Genomic DNA, 13,677 nt, shown 5'->3' with positions numbered 1-13,677 from the left:
GACTCCTGGCCAGAGCCGGCGCCCGATGCCAGTGGCCTAGGAATGACTGTGGGGCCGGTCTCTGGCCTGTGCCATCCAGGGGGTCAGCCGCCGCCCCCGCCCCCGCCCCCGCCCCTGCCCCTCTCCAGCCGGGAGCCAGGCGCTTTTGGCAGGCCCCGCTACTCCGCGCAATGCGGTAGCTGTGTGGCGCCCGCCGGGGGGGCCGGGGGAGGGACCAGCCGCGGGGCGGGCAGAGCGCGCGGAGCCGGAGCAGCGCGCCCCGCGCCCCCGTCCGCTGCGCCCCGCCTGCCCCCTGCGCCCCTCGCCATGTTGGCGCTGCCCCTGCTGCTCCTCCTGGCCCTCGCCCCCGCAGCCCGCCTGCCCGGCGCGCTCGGGGCCCCTGGCCGCGCCACCCTCCGCCCGGGCGGCGAGCGGGAGGTGACGGCGGCCCCCGCAGCGCCGAGCACCCCGGCGCAGCTGGAGGAGCCCGTCTCCAAGGGCGAGGGCAAGAGGCTGGGGCTGGCAGAGGAGAAGGCAGCGGGTGGTGAAGGTAGGGGCTGCAGCCCCTGGCGGCGGGGGCTGGGCGCCTGGGGGAGGGGGATCAGGGGTGGGTCGGGTCCTTTCTGGTGTTTCCTCTTCTGCGCTCCAGCCTTCCGCTGTGCGTGGTTGGGTCTCCCGTGGCCGTGTGGGGTCCGTGCGCTGTGCGGCGCCCCTTCTCTGCTCGGGGGTGCTTTGGGGGTCCTTGGCAGAGGTGCGCTCCGCTTGGCGTGGCTTCCCCGTGGGGCTCTCGGTGGCCGTGTTGGGGCATGGGGCGTCCTGGGGGCTCTGCTCGGGCCTGGCTGGCAGCGTGTTTTCTTTTCCCGGGCGGGCGGGGGGCGTCCTGTCCTGGGGGGGCGAGGCATTCCTGATTGCAGAGCTTCGGCTTGCCGCTTGCTTTCCTGTGCGCTCTGTGCTTTCCTGTGCGCTCTGTCGGGTGTGTTGTGTGCGCTCTGTCGGGGGTGGTGGGTGGTGCGGGCCGGTGTGTTGGGTGCGCTCTGTCGGGTGTGTTGTGTGCGCTCTGTCGGGGGTGTTGGGTGCGCTCTGTTGGGGGTGGTGGGTGGTGCCGGCCGGTGTGTTGTGTGCGTGTGTTGTGTGCGCTCTGTCGGGTGTGGTGGGTGGTGCGGGCCGGTGTGTTGTGTGTGCTCTGTCGGGGGTGGTGGGTGGTGCGGGCCGGTGTGTTGTGTGTGCTCTGTCGGGGGTGGTGGGTGGTGCGGGCCGGTGTGTTGTGTGTGCTCTGTCGGGGGTGGTGGGTGGTGCGGGCCGGTGTGTTGTGTGCGCTCTGTCGGGTGTGTTGTGTGCGCTCTGTCGGGTGTGTTGTGTGTGCTCTGTCGGGGGTGGTGGGTGGTGCGGGCCGGTGTGTTGTGTGTGCTCTGTCGGGGGTGGTGTGTTGTGTGCGCTCTGTCGGGGGTGTTGTGTGTGCTCTGTCGGGGGTGGTGGGTGGTGCGGGCCGGTGTGTTGTGTGTGCTCTGTCAGGGGTGGTGGGTGGTGCGGGCCGGTGTGTTGTGTGCGCTCTGTCGGGGGTGGTGTGTTGTGTGCGCTCTGTCGGGGGTGTTGTGTGTGCTCTGTCGGGGGTGTTGGGTGGTGCCGGCCGGTGTGTTGTGTGCGCTCTGTCGGGGGTGGTGTGTTGTGTGTGCTCTGTCGGGGGTGGTGGGTGGTGCGGGCCGGTGTGTTGTGTGTGCTCTGTCGGGGGTGTTGTGTGTGCTCTGTCGGGGGTGGTGGGTGGTGCGGGCCGGTGTGTTGTGTGCGCTCTGTCGGGGGTGTTGTGTGCGCTCTGTCGGGGGTGTTGGGTGCGCTCTGTCGGGTGTGTTGTGTGCGCTCTGTCGGGGGTGGTGTGTTGGGTGCGCTCTGTCGGGTGTGTTGGGTGCGCTCTGTCGGGTGTGTTGGGTGCGCTCTGTCGGGGGTGGTGGGTGGTGCGGGCCGGTGTGTTGTGTGCGTGTGTTGTGTGCGCTCTGTCGGGGGTGTTGTGTGCGCTCTGTCGGGTGTGTTGGGTGCGCTCTGTCGGGTGTGTTGGGTGCGCTCTGTCGGGTGTGGTGGGTGGTGCGGGCCGGTGTGTTGGGTGCGCTCTGTCGGGTGTGTTGGGTGCGCTCTGTCGGGGGTGGTGGGTGGTGCGGGCCGGTGTGTTGTGTGCGTGTGTTGTGTGCGCTCTGTCGGGGGTGTTGTGTGCGCTCTGTCGGGTGTGGTGGGTGCGCTCTGTCGGGTGTGGTGGGTGCGCTCTGTCGGGTGTGGTGGGTGGTGCGGGCCGGTGTGGTGGGTGCGCTCTGTCGGGTGTGTTGTGTGCGCTCTGTCGGGTGTGTTGTGTGCGCTCTGTCGGGGGCGGTGGGTGGTGCGGGCCGGTGTGTTGGGTGCGCTCTGTCGGGTGTGGTGGGTGCGCTCTGTCGGGTGTGTTGTGTGCGCTCTGTCGGGTGTGTTGTGTGCGCTCTGTCGGGGGCGGTGGGTGGTGCGGGCCGGTGTGTTGGGTGCGCTCTGTCGGGGGTGGTGGGTGGTGCGGGCCGGTGTGTTGTGTGCGCTCTGTCGGGTGTGTTGTGTGCGCTCTGTCGGGGGCGGTGGGTGGTGCGGGCCGGTGTGTTGGGTGCGCTCTGTCGGGTGTGTTGTGTGCGCTCTGTCGGGTGTGTTGTGTGCGTGTGTTGTGTGCGCTCTGTCGGGGGTGTTGGGTGGTGCCGGCCGGTGTGTTGTGTGCGCTCTGTCGGGTGTGTTGTGTGCGCTCTGTCGGGGGCGGTGGGTGGTGCGGGCCGGTGTGTTGTGTGCGTGTGTTGTGTGCGCTCTGTCGGGGCCGGTGTGTTGTGTGCTGGTTGTGTGGCACTGAGGGCGGGAGATCTCTCACTGCACAGCGTCCCCCCGGGGTGGCCAGCTTGGCACCGGATGCTTCCCTCGCACATCTTTGCCGTAACACACAAGCTGTGCGAAGTTGCTGAGTTGCAAACAGGCTGCTCCGAGCTGCCTTGGGGCTGGGGGCTCGCTCCGCTGCTGGGAGCTGCGGGGGGGGATCGTTCCCCTGCGTCTCCCAGATCCCCTCACGGTATTTCTTCCCTTCGCTTTGCCTGCCGAGGGGACTGGTGCGCCGGGCTGCTCTCCCCTTGGCTCTCCCCCAAACTGCTCGCTGGGTGCCAGCTGGCCTGTTCCACGCTTCGCCAGCAGCTTTCTGCTGAGCAGTCGAAGCGGGAGGCCGTGACCGGCAGATCTTGGCCCTGGGTGATGGACAGGACGCCCCCGAGCCTGGTTGCTCCCAGATCCCACCACCCGCAGCAAAGCCAGGCCCCTCGACTCCAGCGGGAGCTGGGTTTGGCTCAGGGGGTGGAGGAGCGACCATGGGCTCTCTGAGCCGGGGGCCCAGGGAGAGGAGTCGGGGAATGGAGCAGTCTAGAACCCATCCACACACGCTCGCCCCAGCCCTCCCCTCCACTGCCAGGCTCCTCCGTGCCAGGCGGGGGGAACTAGCAAGCTGGCTTTGAAGTCTGGGACCAGGGGAACCCCAATGATCCAACAGCCCTGGCTGCCTCCCTGCTCTGCCACAGACTGACTGACAAACTCACTAGGGCGCCCGGGCACCAGCCGCCTTCATGAGACGGGGCCGAGCGGCTCCAGTCAGTGTCCCAGGCCCGGCACGGGTGGCCCCTCGTGGGCTCCTCTGGCTGCAGCTGCTGGAGCCGGAGGAACTGTGTTCTGGCCCGGCTGCGGCTGTGGGCTCCCAGCAGCCAGGACGTGCAGCACGGAGACGGCAGAGGAACTGCTTGGGGCACTGTCGGAGTCCCAGTGGACGGGACCCGCAGGGAGCGACCTCGGGGCCGCTCCCGCACGCCTGGGCCCCTTGCTCTCTGGGGTGGTGCTGGGGCTGAGCTCTGGGGCAGCAGGAAACACTGGTCCTCAGTTGTTCACGGCGGAGCCTAGATCTCTCGGGTTAGAGGGAGCAGCACAATCCTCACGGCCACCCTCCTCCACGGCAGGCCTGGCGGCCGGCAGTGCCCTGAATCGCAGCCCCCGTGTCCCCTGGCCCGGCTGCTCGGTCTGGAGCTCGCTGCTGCGCTGCCCGTTCCGGGCGCCCCCTCCCCGAGGAGGAGCGGGGTGACCGTGTGTCTGGTTTGTCTTTCTCCAGCCAGGGGCACCGCGGAAAAATCTGTGCGGGTTAAAGTAGTAAAGAAAAAAGTCTTGAAGAAGAAACCCAAGGCTTCGGCCCAGGGAGCAGCCACCGAGCAGCAGCCACGTACGTACTTCCCCCGTCTCTGGTCACTGACCCGCAGCCCGGGTACCCCCTCTGAGCCCCATGCCGCGCTCCCAGGCTGCAGAAAGCAATTCCGGCCACTCCACACGGTTCCACTTGGCCAGCACCGGTCTCTTCTCCGGCTCCCGCGTGGCCACACGCACACACAGTCGAGGGCCTGCGTCTTATGCGGCACGTCAGTTCTACGCAGCAGAGACCCCGGAGTCCTGCGGCTCCGCCTGCCCCCGCCCCACCATAGCCGGCCTGTCCAAGGGAACCCTGGTGGGGTTGGGGCTGATACCAAATTCCATTGACTATATGCTGCCCCCTGACCCCCGGTACATTGCCAGCGCCCTGCCCCGGAGCCCGACGCTTACCTGCCTTGCAGAGATGGGCAGGGCCAGCGGGGGCTTGGAAGTGGCGTTGTCCCCTGCTCAGGTTTTCCCGGGAGTGTCCCTTGTCCTGGGAAGTCTGTCGGGAGGCTGCATACACACGGCCGGCTGTCTCGGGAGCTGCCCGGATGGCCTAGTGGTTTTGTACCCTAACCCTAACGTCCAGCTTGGGAGGCAGATGACACTGTGATTGGTGTCAGCTCCTTCCTTCTCCCTGTGGGGCGAGGTGACTTTCCATTGTGGGGGAGTGGGGCTGGATTCTTAATCCCCCCCACACCCCAGCAAACCTTGTCAGCAGCCCTGGGCATCCCCACGGGGACTGCCACGGGCTCACATACACATGGAAACGTACCCACCCCCCTGCCCCGTGCACTGACAAACATCCTCATGCACGTCCCCCCCCCCCCGTATCCCCCACTCACACACTGGCATGTGCTCACACCCCCACGTGTCCACTCCCCCACAAGCTCCCTCATGCACATACAGCTACCCCCTGGGTGCCCCCGAGGCAGAGCCTCGGAACCTTTCCACAGAAGGAGCCAGCCTTCCCAGGGCCAGCCCGGGCTCCCGCGGGTTATTCTTGGAAAGCTGGCGCTTTGTTGTTTTTCCTCAGGCTTTTGAGGTTTCAGGCAGCACCGAGGAGCGTTTCCTGCCCAGCTGCAGTGCAGCTGGGTGGAGCGTTGGCAGGAGCCCGCTGCTCACTGGGACGGCCTCGTGAGGCAGGGCGCCCGCTCTCTACAGCCCCTGAGGGGCTAGCCTGGGAAGATTTCCAGGGAACGTCTAGTGTAGGGAGCAAAGCCTGGCCAGGAGCCTTTGGCAGCATCCCAGCAGGAGACGCCGAGTCTGGGGCGCTAGTCTGGGGCCAGGCACGTCTGCGAGTGGCACAGAGCAAGAACTGCGTGGTTTCCTGCATCACCGCGGGAGCTGATCGCTAGCATGGGGCTGGAGGACATTCCTCCGCAGGGTGCGGTGGGGAACCAGTGTCCCTGGGCTGTGGGGATTGTGCTTCCCTGGGAACCAGCCAGAGAGATGGGCAGGTTTGGGAGGAGAGTGGGACACTGGAGGAGACAAGGGGTCTCTGGGCTGTTCTGCCTGGCAGGAAGGGGGTACTGGGGGTTGCCAGGTTTTCGACTTGAATGCGCGGTCGAAAAGAGATGCTGGCAGCTCCGATCAGCACCGCTGACCAGACCATTAAAAGTCCAGTAGGTGGCACAGCGGGGCTAAGGCAGGTTCCCTGACTGCCCTGGCTCCATGTGGCTCCCGGAAGCAGCGGCATGGCCCCTCTCTGGCTCCTAGATGTAGGGGCAGCCAGGGGGCTCCGCACACTGCTCCCACCCCAAGTGCTAGCTCTGCAGCTCCCATTGGCCAGGAAACGCAGCCAATGAGAGCTGTGGGGGTGGCACCTGCGAACGGGACAGCATGCAGAGCCTCCTGGCCATGTCTCTGCGTAGGAGCCAGACGGAGGACATGCTGCTGCTTCGGGGAGCTGCTTGAGGTAAGCACCACCCAGAGCCTGCACCCCAAACCCTCTCCTAAACCCCAACCCTCTGCCCCAGCCCTGATCCCCCTCCCGCCTCTGTACCGCTCGGTCCCAGCCCAGAGCCCGCTCCTGCACCCTAAACCCCTCATCCCCGGCCCCACCCCAGAGCCCACACCCCCAGCCGATGCTCTCACCCCCTCCCGCACCCCTGCCCCAGCCCAGTGAAAATGAGCGAGTGAGTGAGGGTGGGGGAGAGCGAGCGACAGAGGGAGGGGGGATGGAGTGAGTGGGGGCAGAGCCACGGAGAGGCGCTGCCCAGAGACGTCAGGGCGCTGGTGGGTGCCCCGGGCTGGGTGCTGAGGGCAGGAGCTCCTGGCGTCCATGTGGCCTAGTGGCCGTTACTGACCTCGCTCGTATCCAAAACGATGGACTCAGCCAGATGCTGTCCCTGCCTTGGCGGCTCCAAAGCCCTGGTCCGGAGGACGGCTTCCAAGCAGCAGGAGTTGCACTGGGAGCGGTGTGACTGGTCCCCAGGGGGGTTTCAGCTCCACGAAAGCACTCGGGGGCCAGGCAGAGCCGAGCCACGTCCCTGGGCCCTGCTGCTCTCGAAGCTAAGGGAGGGTCCATGGGCATGAGGCGGGGAACCAGCCTGCGTCCCTGGCAGGGGAGCTGAACCGCAGGGCGGGCTCGCTCTGTAGGTGTGCGAGCGTGGCCGGGGAGCAGAGAAGATGAGATCGCGGCCCCTGCAGAGAGGGGGCCGTGGCTGGGAGGAAGAGGAAGCCGAAGGCTTGGCCACAGGCTGCTGGGACTCCAGCTCGGGCATTCCCGGGAGAAGCAGGGCTCGGGGGCTGGGGCGGGCTGCAGAGGCTGGAGGGAGGCTGCCCGCCCCGCAGCGGGTCGGAGAAGCTCAGTTCCCTGGGCTCACCCCTGCATCTCCACACGTGCCCAGGGCGGCAGGGTGCTGGGCCCAGGCAGGGCAGCCCCAGGGGGGCATTGGCCCTGCACAGCTGCGGGGGAGGGAGGGTGTATGACCCCGCTGGGCAAAGACCTTGTGAGAGCCACTCGCAGCCTGTGGCTGGCCCGGCGCGGCTCTCCCCTCACGGGGCCCGCTGGCTCCCCTGCTTGGGCTGCAGCACTAGTGGGGAGGCGGAGGGGTTTGTGTCCAAGTCACCCTGCGGAATCCCCTCTCTTCCCAGCATCTCCAAGCACCCTCAGTGAGTCTGGGTGCCAGGGGAGTTCCCAGGACTTCCCCTTTTGCCCCCCTGCCCCCTGACCAGAGGGGGCGCCGCAGAGCAGAGCAGTTACCTGCCTTCCCCGCAGGGCCAAGCCCAGCCTGCAGCGTGAGGTTCCACAGGGGAACAGCTGCGACCGGCCTGGCCCCATCCCCCACACAGACCCCCTGGGACCGCGCCAGCTGAGGCGGGATATGATGCGTCTTTGACTCATGCTCACAGGCTGTGGTTGTGTTTTCAGCAGCCCCTGGCGTTCTCTGGTATCCGCTGGCCTGATCTCCGGCAGCCCTTGTGCCTCCAGCCGCGTGTTCGGGCTCCAGGCTGGGGCTGAGTGCGCTGCGCTCTGCCTGGGGGAGGGAGCGGGGATGTGTGCAAAGCTAGACACCACCGGAGCTGGCTCTGGGCCCTCGCCGGGGGAGAACTGAAACAGGCTGGCCTGGCGGCTGTGTGCAGCCCCCCGTATGCAGGGGATCCCCTCGGACTTTGTGCACGGTGTAACGATGAACAATCCCCGTTCCTAGCCTAACACGCTGTTCTGGGCGCTGCCCACAGCGGTGCCCGCACTCCACCCAGCCGTGAAGTGCTGCAGCCACCTCTGGGGCGGGGGAGCACAGCCGCTGTTTAATAGGCAGAGTAACCCTGCAGTAATGCAGGCCAGGCTGCAAGGAGGAATGCCGGATGCGGTTTAAACTGCTGGGGGAATCTCAGGAGAGCCGAACGTAACCGGCCAGGCTGGAATTGGCTGGAACGCTGGTGTTAGCCCTGAATCGTTGGCAACAGCCCGTGATCCGGGCGTTTCAGTGTGTCCCTGCGCGGCCGGCTCCGGTACTGAACCCGCTCTTCTCTGGCTCTGGGGGTAGATGCGTGAGCCCCTAGGCTGCTGCTGATGGTGGCCTGCAGCCTCTGGGACAGCCAAGACGTGAGGTCTCCAAGCGAGCAGTCCAGCGCCCCGTAGCAACAAGCTGGGCCCTGGGCTCTGTATCGGCCCAGAGGAAGAGCTCATCAAACACGCGGAAACCGAGTAAAGGGAAACAGGAGGAAATACTTCCCTCTCTCAGGCTGCGGGGTAACCCCCCTCACTTAGCACTTACCCCGAGACCCAGGACGGCACTGGAGAATAGGCCGCAGGGGATACCCTTACCACCCGGGTCTAGGGGCCAGCACAAGGACAGGGAGCTAGGAGTCCGGAGCTCTGCCCCGCAGCCACGTCTGGGGGAGTTTTCAGTCAGTGCCGGGTGTGGGCTCTGGAGATTAAAGGCTCTGAGCAGCGTTCACTGGGGCCCAGGTGCTGCGAAGCGCAGAGGCGGCAGGGTCCAGCCAGATTTGGTACTGGCTGTCACCCAGACCATGGCACCCTGGACATCACATCCCACTCAGCACCAGCCAATGAGAGAAGGAGAGAGATTGTCCCCGACACCCCAGGGTGCCCAGCTTGCTGGTCTGCCCCCAGGTGGGATCTCCCCATTGTTCAGGGGATGGGATTCCAGTGGGGAGCAGCTCCTGGCCCGGACTCCCTCTCCTCCTTGGAGTTGCACCAAGGATGCCTTTGGCCCCTCTGGCTTTTCTTTAGCCTGACTTTGTCTTTCCTTTACCCCTTCGGCTTCCCACCAGAATGTCCCCCGCTGGGGCTAGAGTCTCTGAGGGTGTCGGACTTCCAGCTACGAGCCTCCAGCATCAAGCGCTATGGACTGGGTGCCCACCGGGGACGCCTCAATATACAGGTGTGCTGTGCCGTGCGCTGGGGGGGGGCGGGACCTTTCATTCAGAGCGAGGCCTCTCCCAGCCCACATGGCAGTTACCTGGCCACCAGCTGGGCTTCGTCTCCCTCCAGGGGCTCTGGGGTGCCATCATGACACCTCCAAAGGGGACGGCTCCTGGCTGACAGGCTGCAGCCCCAGCCCCCTCACCTAACTCCCCCACAGCAGGGTCACCCCATCCGTCCCCTGCACTAACCTCTTCACTACGCCGTCTTCCATTGGAGGGCGAGACACCTCCTGCAGCAGCTGGTTAAAGAGGGTCCTACTGAGCATTGCCCCCCCCAGTAGGGGGCGCTGCCATAAGGTACCCGAAATGTACATAACGACATGGCAGCCCACGGCGCCTTTCCATTTTGTTCAGAACCAGCGAATGGGGCCCGTTTTTGCAGGAGAGGGATAGGGTTATCTGTTCGCAGCAGCACTCGCTATCTGTCGGGCGCCCTCCAAACACTTGGGAGGGACAGTCCCTGCCGCAAGGCGTCCAGCTCCCTGGGGTGCTGGCATGGGTACTCCCAGCACACACCTTCGGGTACTCCAGCCACTCTCTCTGTCCCTCCCCTCCCTGCCACAGTCCGGGATTCACGACGGTGACTTCTACGACGGAGGCTGGTGTGCTGGCCACGAGGACCGGGACCAGTGGCTGGAGATCGATGCCCGGCGGCCGACCCGCTTCACCGGCGTCATCACGCAGGGGCTGAACTCCATCTGGACGTAAGCAGCGAGTGCAGGGGCGGAGAGAGCGCAGGGTGATGGATCTGTGGCCCCAGCCGCTGGCTGGGTCAGCGAGCCCGTTATTGTGGTATCTAGGCTCTGGGACGGCTCTTGTGGGGCTATCGGGGAAGGGGGCCAGGGTCCCTCTAAACCCCTCAGTGCTGGTGACTCTGATCCTACTGCTCATTTTCTCTCTCCCCACGTAGGTACGACTGGGTGACCTCCTACAAAGTCCAGTTCAGTAACGACACGCACGCCTGGCAGCCAAGCCGGAACGGGACGGAGGAGGCGGTGAGTGGGAGCGCTGGTGCCGAGCCCTGCATGGGGCGGCCCAGCCCTGGGGCATCGCGGGGACGGGAGGCTGGTGGGTCAGGCGGCCAGGGCGACAGGCCAGCACCGAGGCGGATGGGCTCTTTTACAGCCGGTGGTTGTGGGTGGCAGGGCCTGCCTGGGCCTCGAGGACTTAGGGACAGAGGTGCGGGGTCAGATCCTCTGGATTTTGCTGAGTGATGCGCAGCCCCCCACGGCAGGGGCTGGGCACTGGGCACTTTAAGGCACCTTTGCTGCCCTGGAGCCTGGGGTCAGCCTGTGCCAGCCCAGACCCCCAGCCTGAGGGCGGCTCTCGCTCACGTCAGGGGCCTTTCCCCCAGCAGCAGGAGCCATGACAGCCCCCCAGTGGGACCAGACCCCTCCCTGCTCCCCGCAGCCCTTTCCCGGTGCCAGCCAGTCCGCGGAGGGTTAATAGAGCTGTGTGGGCCGGACTGGCTTTGTAGCGCATCCTGTGCGGGGGGGCTCCCCCCCCCCCGCACCCCAGCATCAGCTGGGCTCCATCCTCCGCCCAAAGAGCTTCTGTATGCGTGGGGGAATGGCCAGAGCCCCAGGCAGCTCAGCTTCCCCTGGCAGCCCCCAGCCAACGGGCAAAATCCCACCCCTCCCGGGCTGGAGGGGGAGTGTGTGTGTCCACATGTGTAAATAAATCAGTGCAGTGCGTGTGTGAATACATGCTCTATGTGTGTGTGTGTGTGTGAAAACATGCGGTGTGTGCATGTGAATAAGTGCAGTGTGTGTGTAAATAAATTCGTGCAGAGTGTGTGGGTGAATACATGCTGTGTGTGTGTGTGTGAATACATGCTGTGTGTGCATGTGAATAAGTGCAGTGTGTGTGTAAATAAATTCGTGCAGAGTGTGGGTGAATACATGCTGTGTGCATGTGTAAATCAGTGCGGCGTGTATAAATGTGTGCTCTGTGTGTGTGTAGATAAATCAGTGCAGTGAATGTGTGTGTCCGCGCTATAGAATTAGCTCTGCTCTGACCTCTCCCTGCCCCTCCTGCCTACTCTTTTGGGAAAGAAATGAGTTCATAAGCAGGCAGAAAGCGATCAGCCTGAGGGGGGAGGGGAGGAACCGGCAGCTCCCAGCCCCCTCGGCACTGGGGGAGAGGCGGGTCCAGCCTGGCTCGTCCCGACAGGGAGCCTGGGCCCGCTGGGGAGGGCAGTGGGGGTGGGCTAGTGGCCGGGCGGTGAGTGGGTCTCTGTGGAGGGAGTCCCACACGGCACTCTGCGTCTCTCTCCCTGGGGAGCTCTGAGATGGCACGGGCCCCAGCGGGCGCCTAGAGTCCCGTTGTCACGGGGCAGAGCAGCTGTTGGTTTCCCTGGGGTTTGGCACGTCCCTGTGGCACAAGCCTGGGTCTGGGAGCCTTCCTCCCTGGTGCCAGGTTCCAGCCTCACGCAGGCAGCTCAGGTCTGTTTCTCATCAAGGGTTGAATGGGAGCCAGGGGGAGCAGGCGGGGGCTGGGTCGGACGTAACCCTTTGGGTTCTGATCCCGGGCCCACTGAGCTGCCAACTGGGCAATGCGGACACTGGACCCAGCCACTGCTTCTCCAGTGCCAGGAGACACGGGGCGGCTCTCGCTGCCTGGCAATCCAAAAGCCCCAGAGTCCCGGGAGCCTGGGAGAATCTCGGCTTGTGTTTGAAGGAGGACTCACCATCCCAGCCCCCGCCCCGGGAGGAGGGCTGGGCGTGTGGCCTGAAAAGCGCCCTGGGCAATGGTGGCAGTAGGCCGCAAGGCTGCCCTGCTCAGCGGTGGGACGCGGGTGGGAGGTCAGTGTCTCCAAGGGCAGGGGGCAGCATGGGGGAGCCCTGCTCCTGCTGCTGGGGGCGTGCAGGGCTGCAGGCCCCGGGCCTGGCACGCCAGCCCCTGTCACCTCCCCCAGAAGGACGAGTATTTATAGCAGGGATAAGAATGAGCCTCGCAAGCAGCTGAAGGCCGGTGCCGTGTCCGTCTGTCTGTCTCTAGGTGTTCCTGGGGAACAAGGACCCCGAGACGCCCGTGCTCAATGCACTCCCCACCCCGGTGGTGGCACGCTACATCCGCATCAACCCCCAGACCTGGTTTGAGAACGGCACCATCTGCCTGAGGGCGGAGATCCTGGGCTGCCCCTTGCCAGGTAGGACGCGCTGCTGGCATGGGCTTGTCCCTGCGCTCTCCCTCCGAGGGGCCGTCTGGCCAGGCCTGGCCGTCTTCCCCTTCGTTCTCTTGTGTGGCATCGAGCCAGGGCCCTTCGCTCTCAGTCCCTCCTGCCTGTCTCCTCCGCAACCCTCTGTCGTGCTAGCAGCCCCAGGTCCCCGGGCGGGGCTGGGACAGCGAGCACAAGCCCCGAATGGTCTGGGACGTGGCTGTCCGAGAAATGCCCCTCACGCAATAGCCCTGCCTGGTCGTGCACAGCAACACAGGAACTGCTGGGCCAGATGAGACCCGCCGTCCTTTTAACCCAGGCTCTGGTAGTGGCCTGTACCAGCTGCTTGAGAGAGTCCCTGAGTGATGGGATAACCTGCCGATGGCAACGTTCCCTCCTGACCACCCACCCACCACCTGACCACCTCGGCCAGGCCAAGCCCTGAAGCATGAACGTTTCTGTCCCTGCCAGCGTGCTCGGGTATTTTTAAGTATTCACTGGTATAATTCTGGGTCGTCTTGTTCTCCTGGAGGTGCTGGCCATGCCCTGTAGTTCAGGGCGAGCTTTGCACTCAAAGCAGGGATATAGCCTCTCTGTTATGTAGGGGAAGGACTGTGTATCCCCCATGCCGGGCAGCCCAGACCCTGAGCCTGGGACGCACGGCCTGAGGTGTTACACATGGATCCGTGAATTCAGGTATGAACAAAAATTAATTCTGCAAATGGGCCCTTTAAGAAACGCAGCCCGCGGCATCAGACAAGTTTTGTCCTGTTGACATCAGCTCAGGTATTGGCTGTTTACACACAGAGTGGCTGAGAGGTGGATCTGGAGCAAGAGATCGATTCGTACCCAACTTCTTAGGCTGACTGGTCATTTTTTGCCGTTATTCGCCGTAAGGGGGAGTTTCTCCGTCAGCAGTGGCTGCAGAATCTTCGTTAGCGACGCTCGGGGAGAACTGCCCTCTTTCCCAAACGGCGGCCGCCTCCCCTCGTTCTAAACGGGCCACAAGCCGACCTCAGCGAAGGGCCTTCTCAGGCCGGAAAGAGGCCGTGGGCTGCCCTTGGCCAAGGTGGCTGCTGCATTCATCCAGCTGCTGAGGGCAGCCTCGCCTGGCCCCAGCTGGGGAGAATGGGGGCCGGCGGCCTGCGAGCGAACCCGGGAGCGCTCGGTGCCAAGGCCTGGCGCTGGCCCCGAATTTCACGCCCATCTCTCCCTGCAGACCCCAACAACATCTACTCCTGGGAGAACGACCCGGTGCCGACCGACAAGCTGGACTTCAGGCATCACAACTACAAGGAGATGAGAAAGGTACGTTCCCTTCGCTCCTGGTCTCCCGTCCCTCGCGGTTCCCGCCGCCGGCAGGGAAGGCAGGCACGCGTCCGACAGCTGCCTCCCGCCAGACCCTGGCAGGAGAAGCTAGCCGTGCCCCTTGCCCT

At 65.1% G+C, this 13,677-nt stretch overlaps 1 protein-coding gene across 1 annotated transcript in view; it reads left to right on the top strand.

The window, feature by feature from the left end:
• Positions 1–241: 241 nt before the first annotated feature.
• The window catches only part of CPXM1 (carboxypeptidase X, M14 family member 1), a 48,192-nt gene continuing 34,756 nt past the window's right edge, over positions 242–13,677 (top strand). The window contains exons 1-7 of the mRNA XM_048846494.2: positions 242–529; positions 4,109–4,216; positions 8,929–9,038; positions 9,646–9,785; positions 9,992–10,076; positions 12,082–12,232; positions 13,461–13,549. Of these exons, the coding sequence (XP_048702451.1) occupies positions 307–529; positions 4,109–4,216; positions 8,929–9,038; positions 9,646–9,785; positions 9,992–10,076; positions 12,082–12,232; positions 13,461–13,549 (906 nt within the window). The 5' untranslated portion in view covers positions 242–306. The remainder of the gene's footprint in view (positions 530–4,108; positions 4,217–8,928; positions 9,039–9,645; positions 9,786–9,991; positions 10,077–12,081; positions 12,233–13,460; positions 13,550–13,677) is intronic.

Source organism: Caretta caretta, chromosome 4 (assembly GCF_965140235.1).
Source record: "Caretta caretta isolate rCarCar2 chromosome 4, rCarCar1.hap1, whole genome shotgun sequence".
In the NCBI taxonomy this organism is placed as follows: Eukaryota; Metazoa; Chordata; order Testudines; family Cheloniidae; genus Caretta; species Caretta caretta.
The sequence above is the reverse complement of the archived record's forward strand: the minus strand, read 5'-3'. Positions and strand labels throughout refer to the sequence as shown.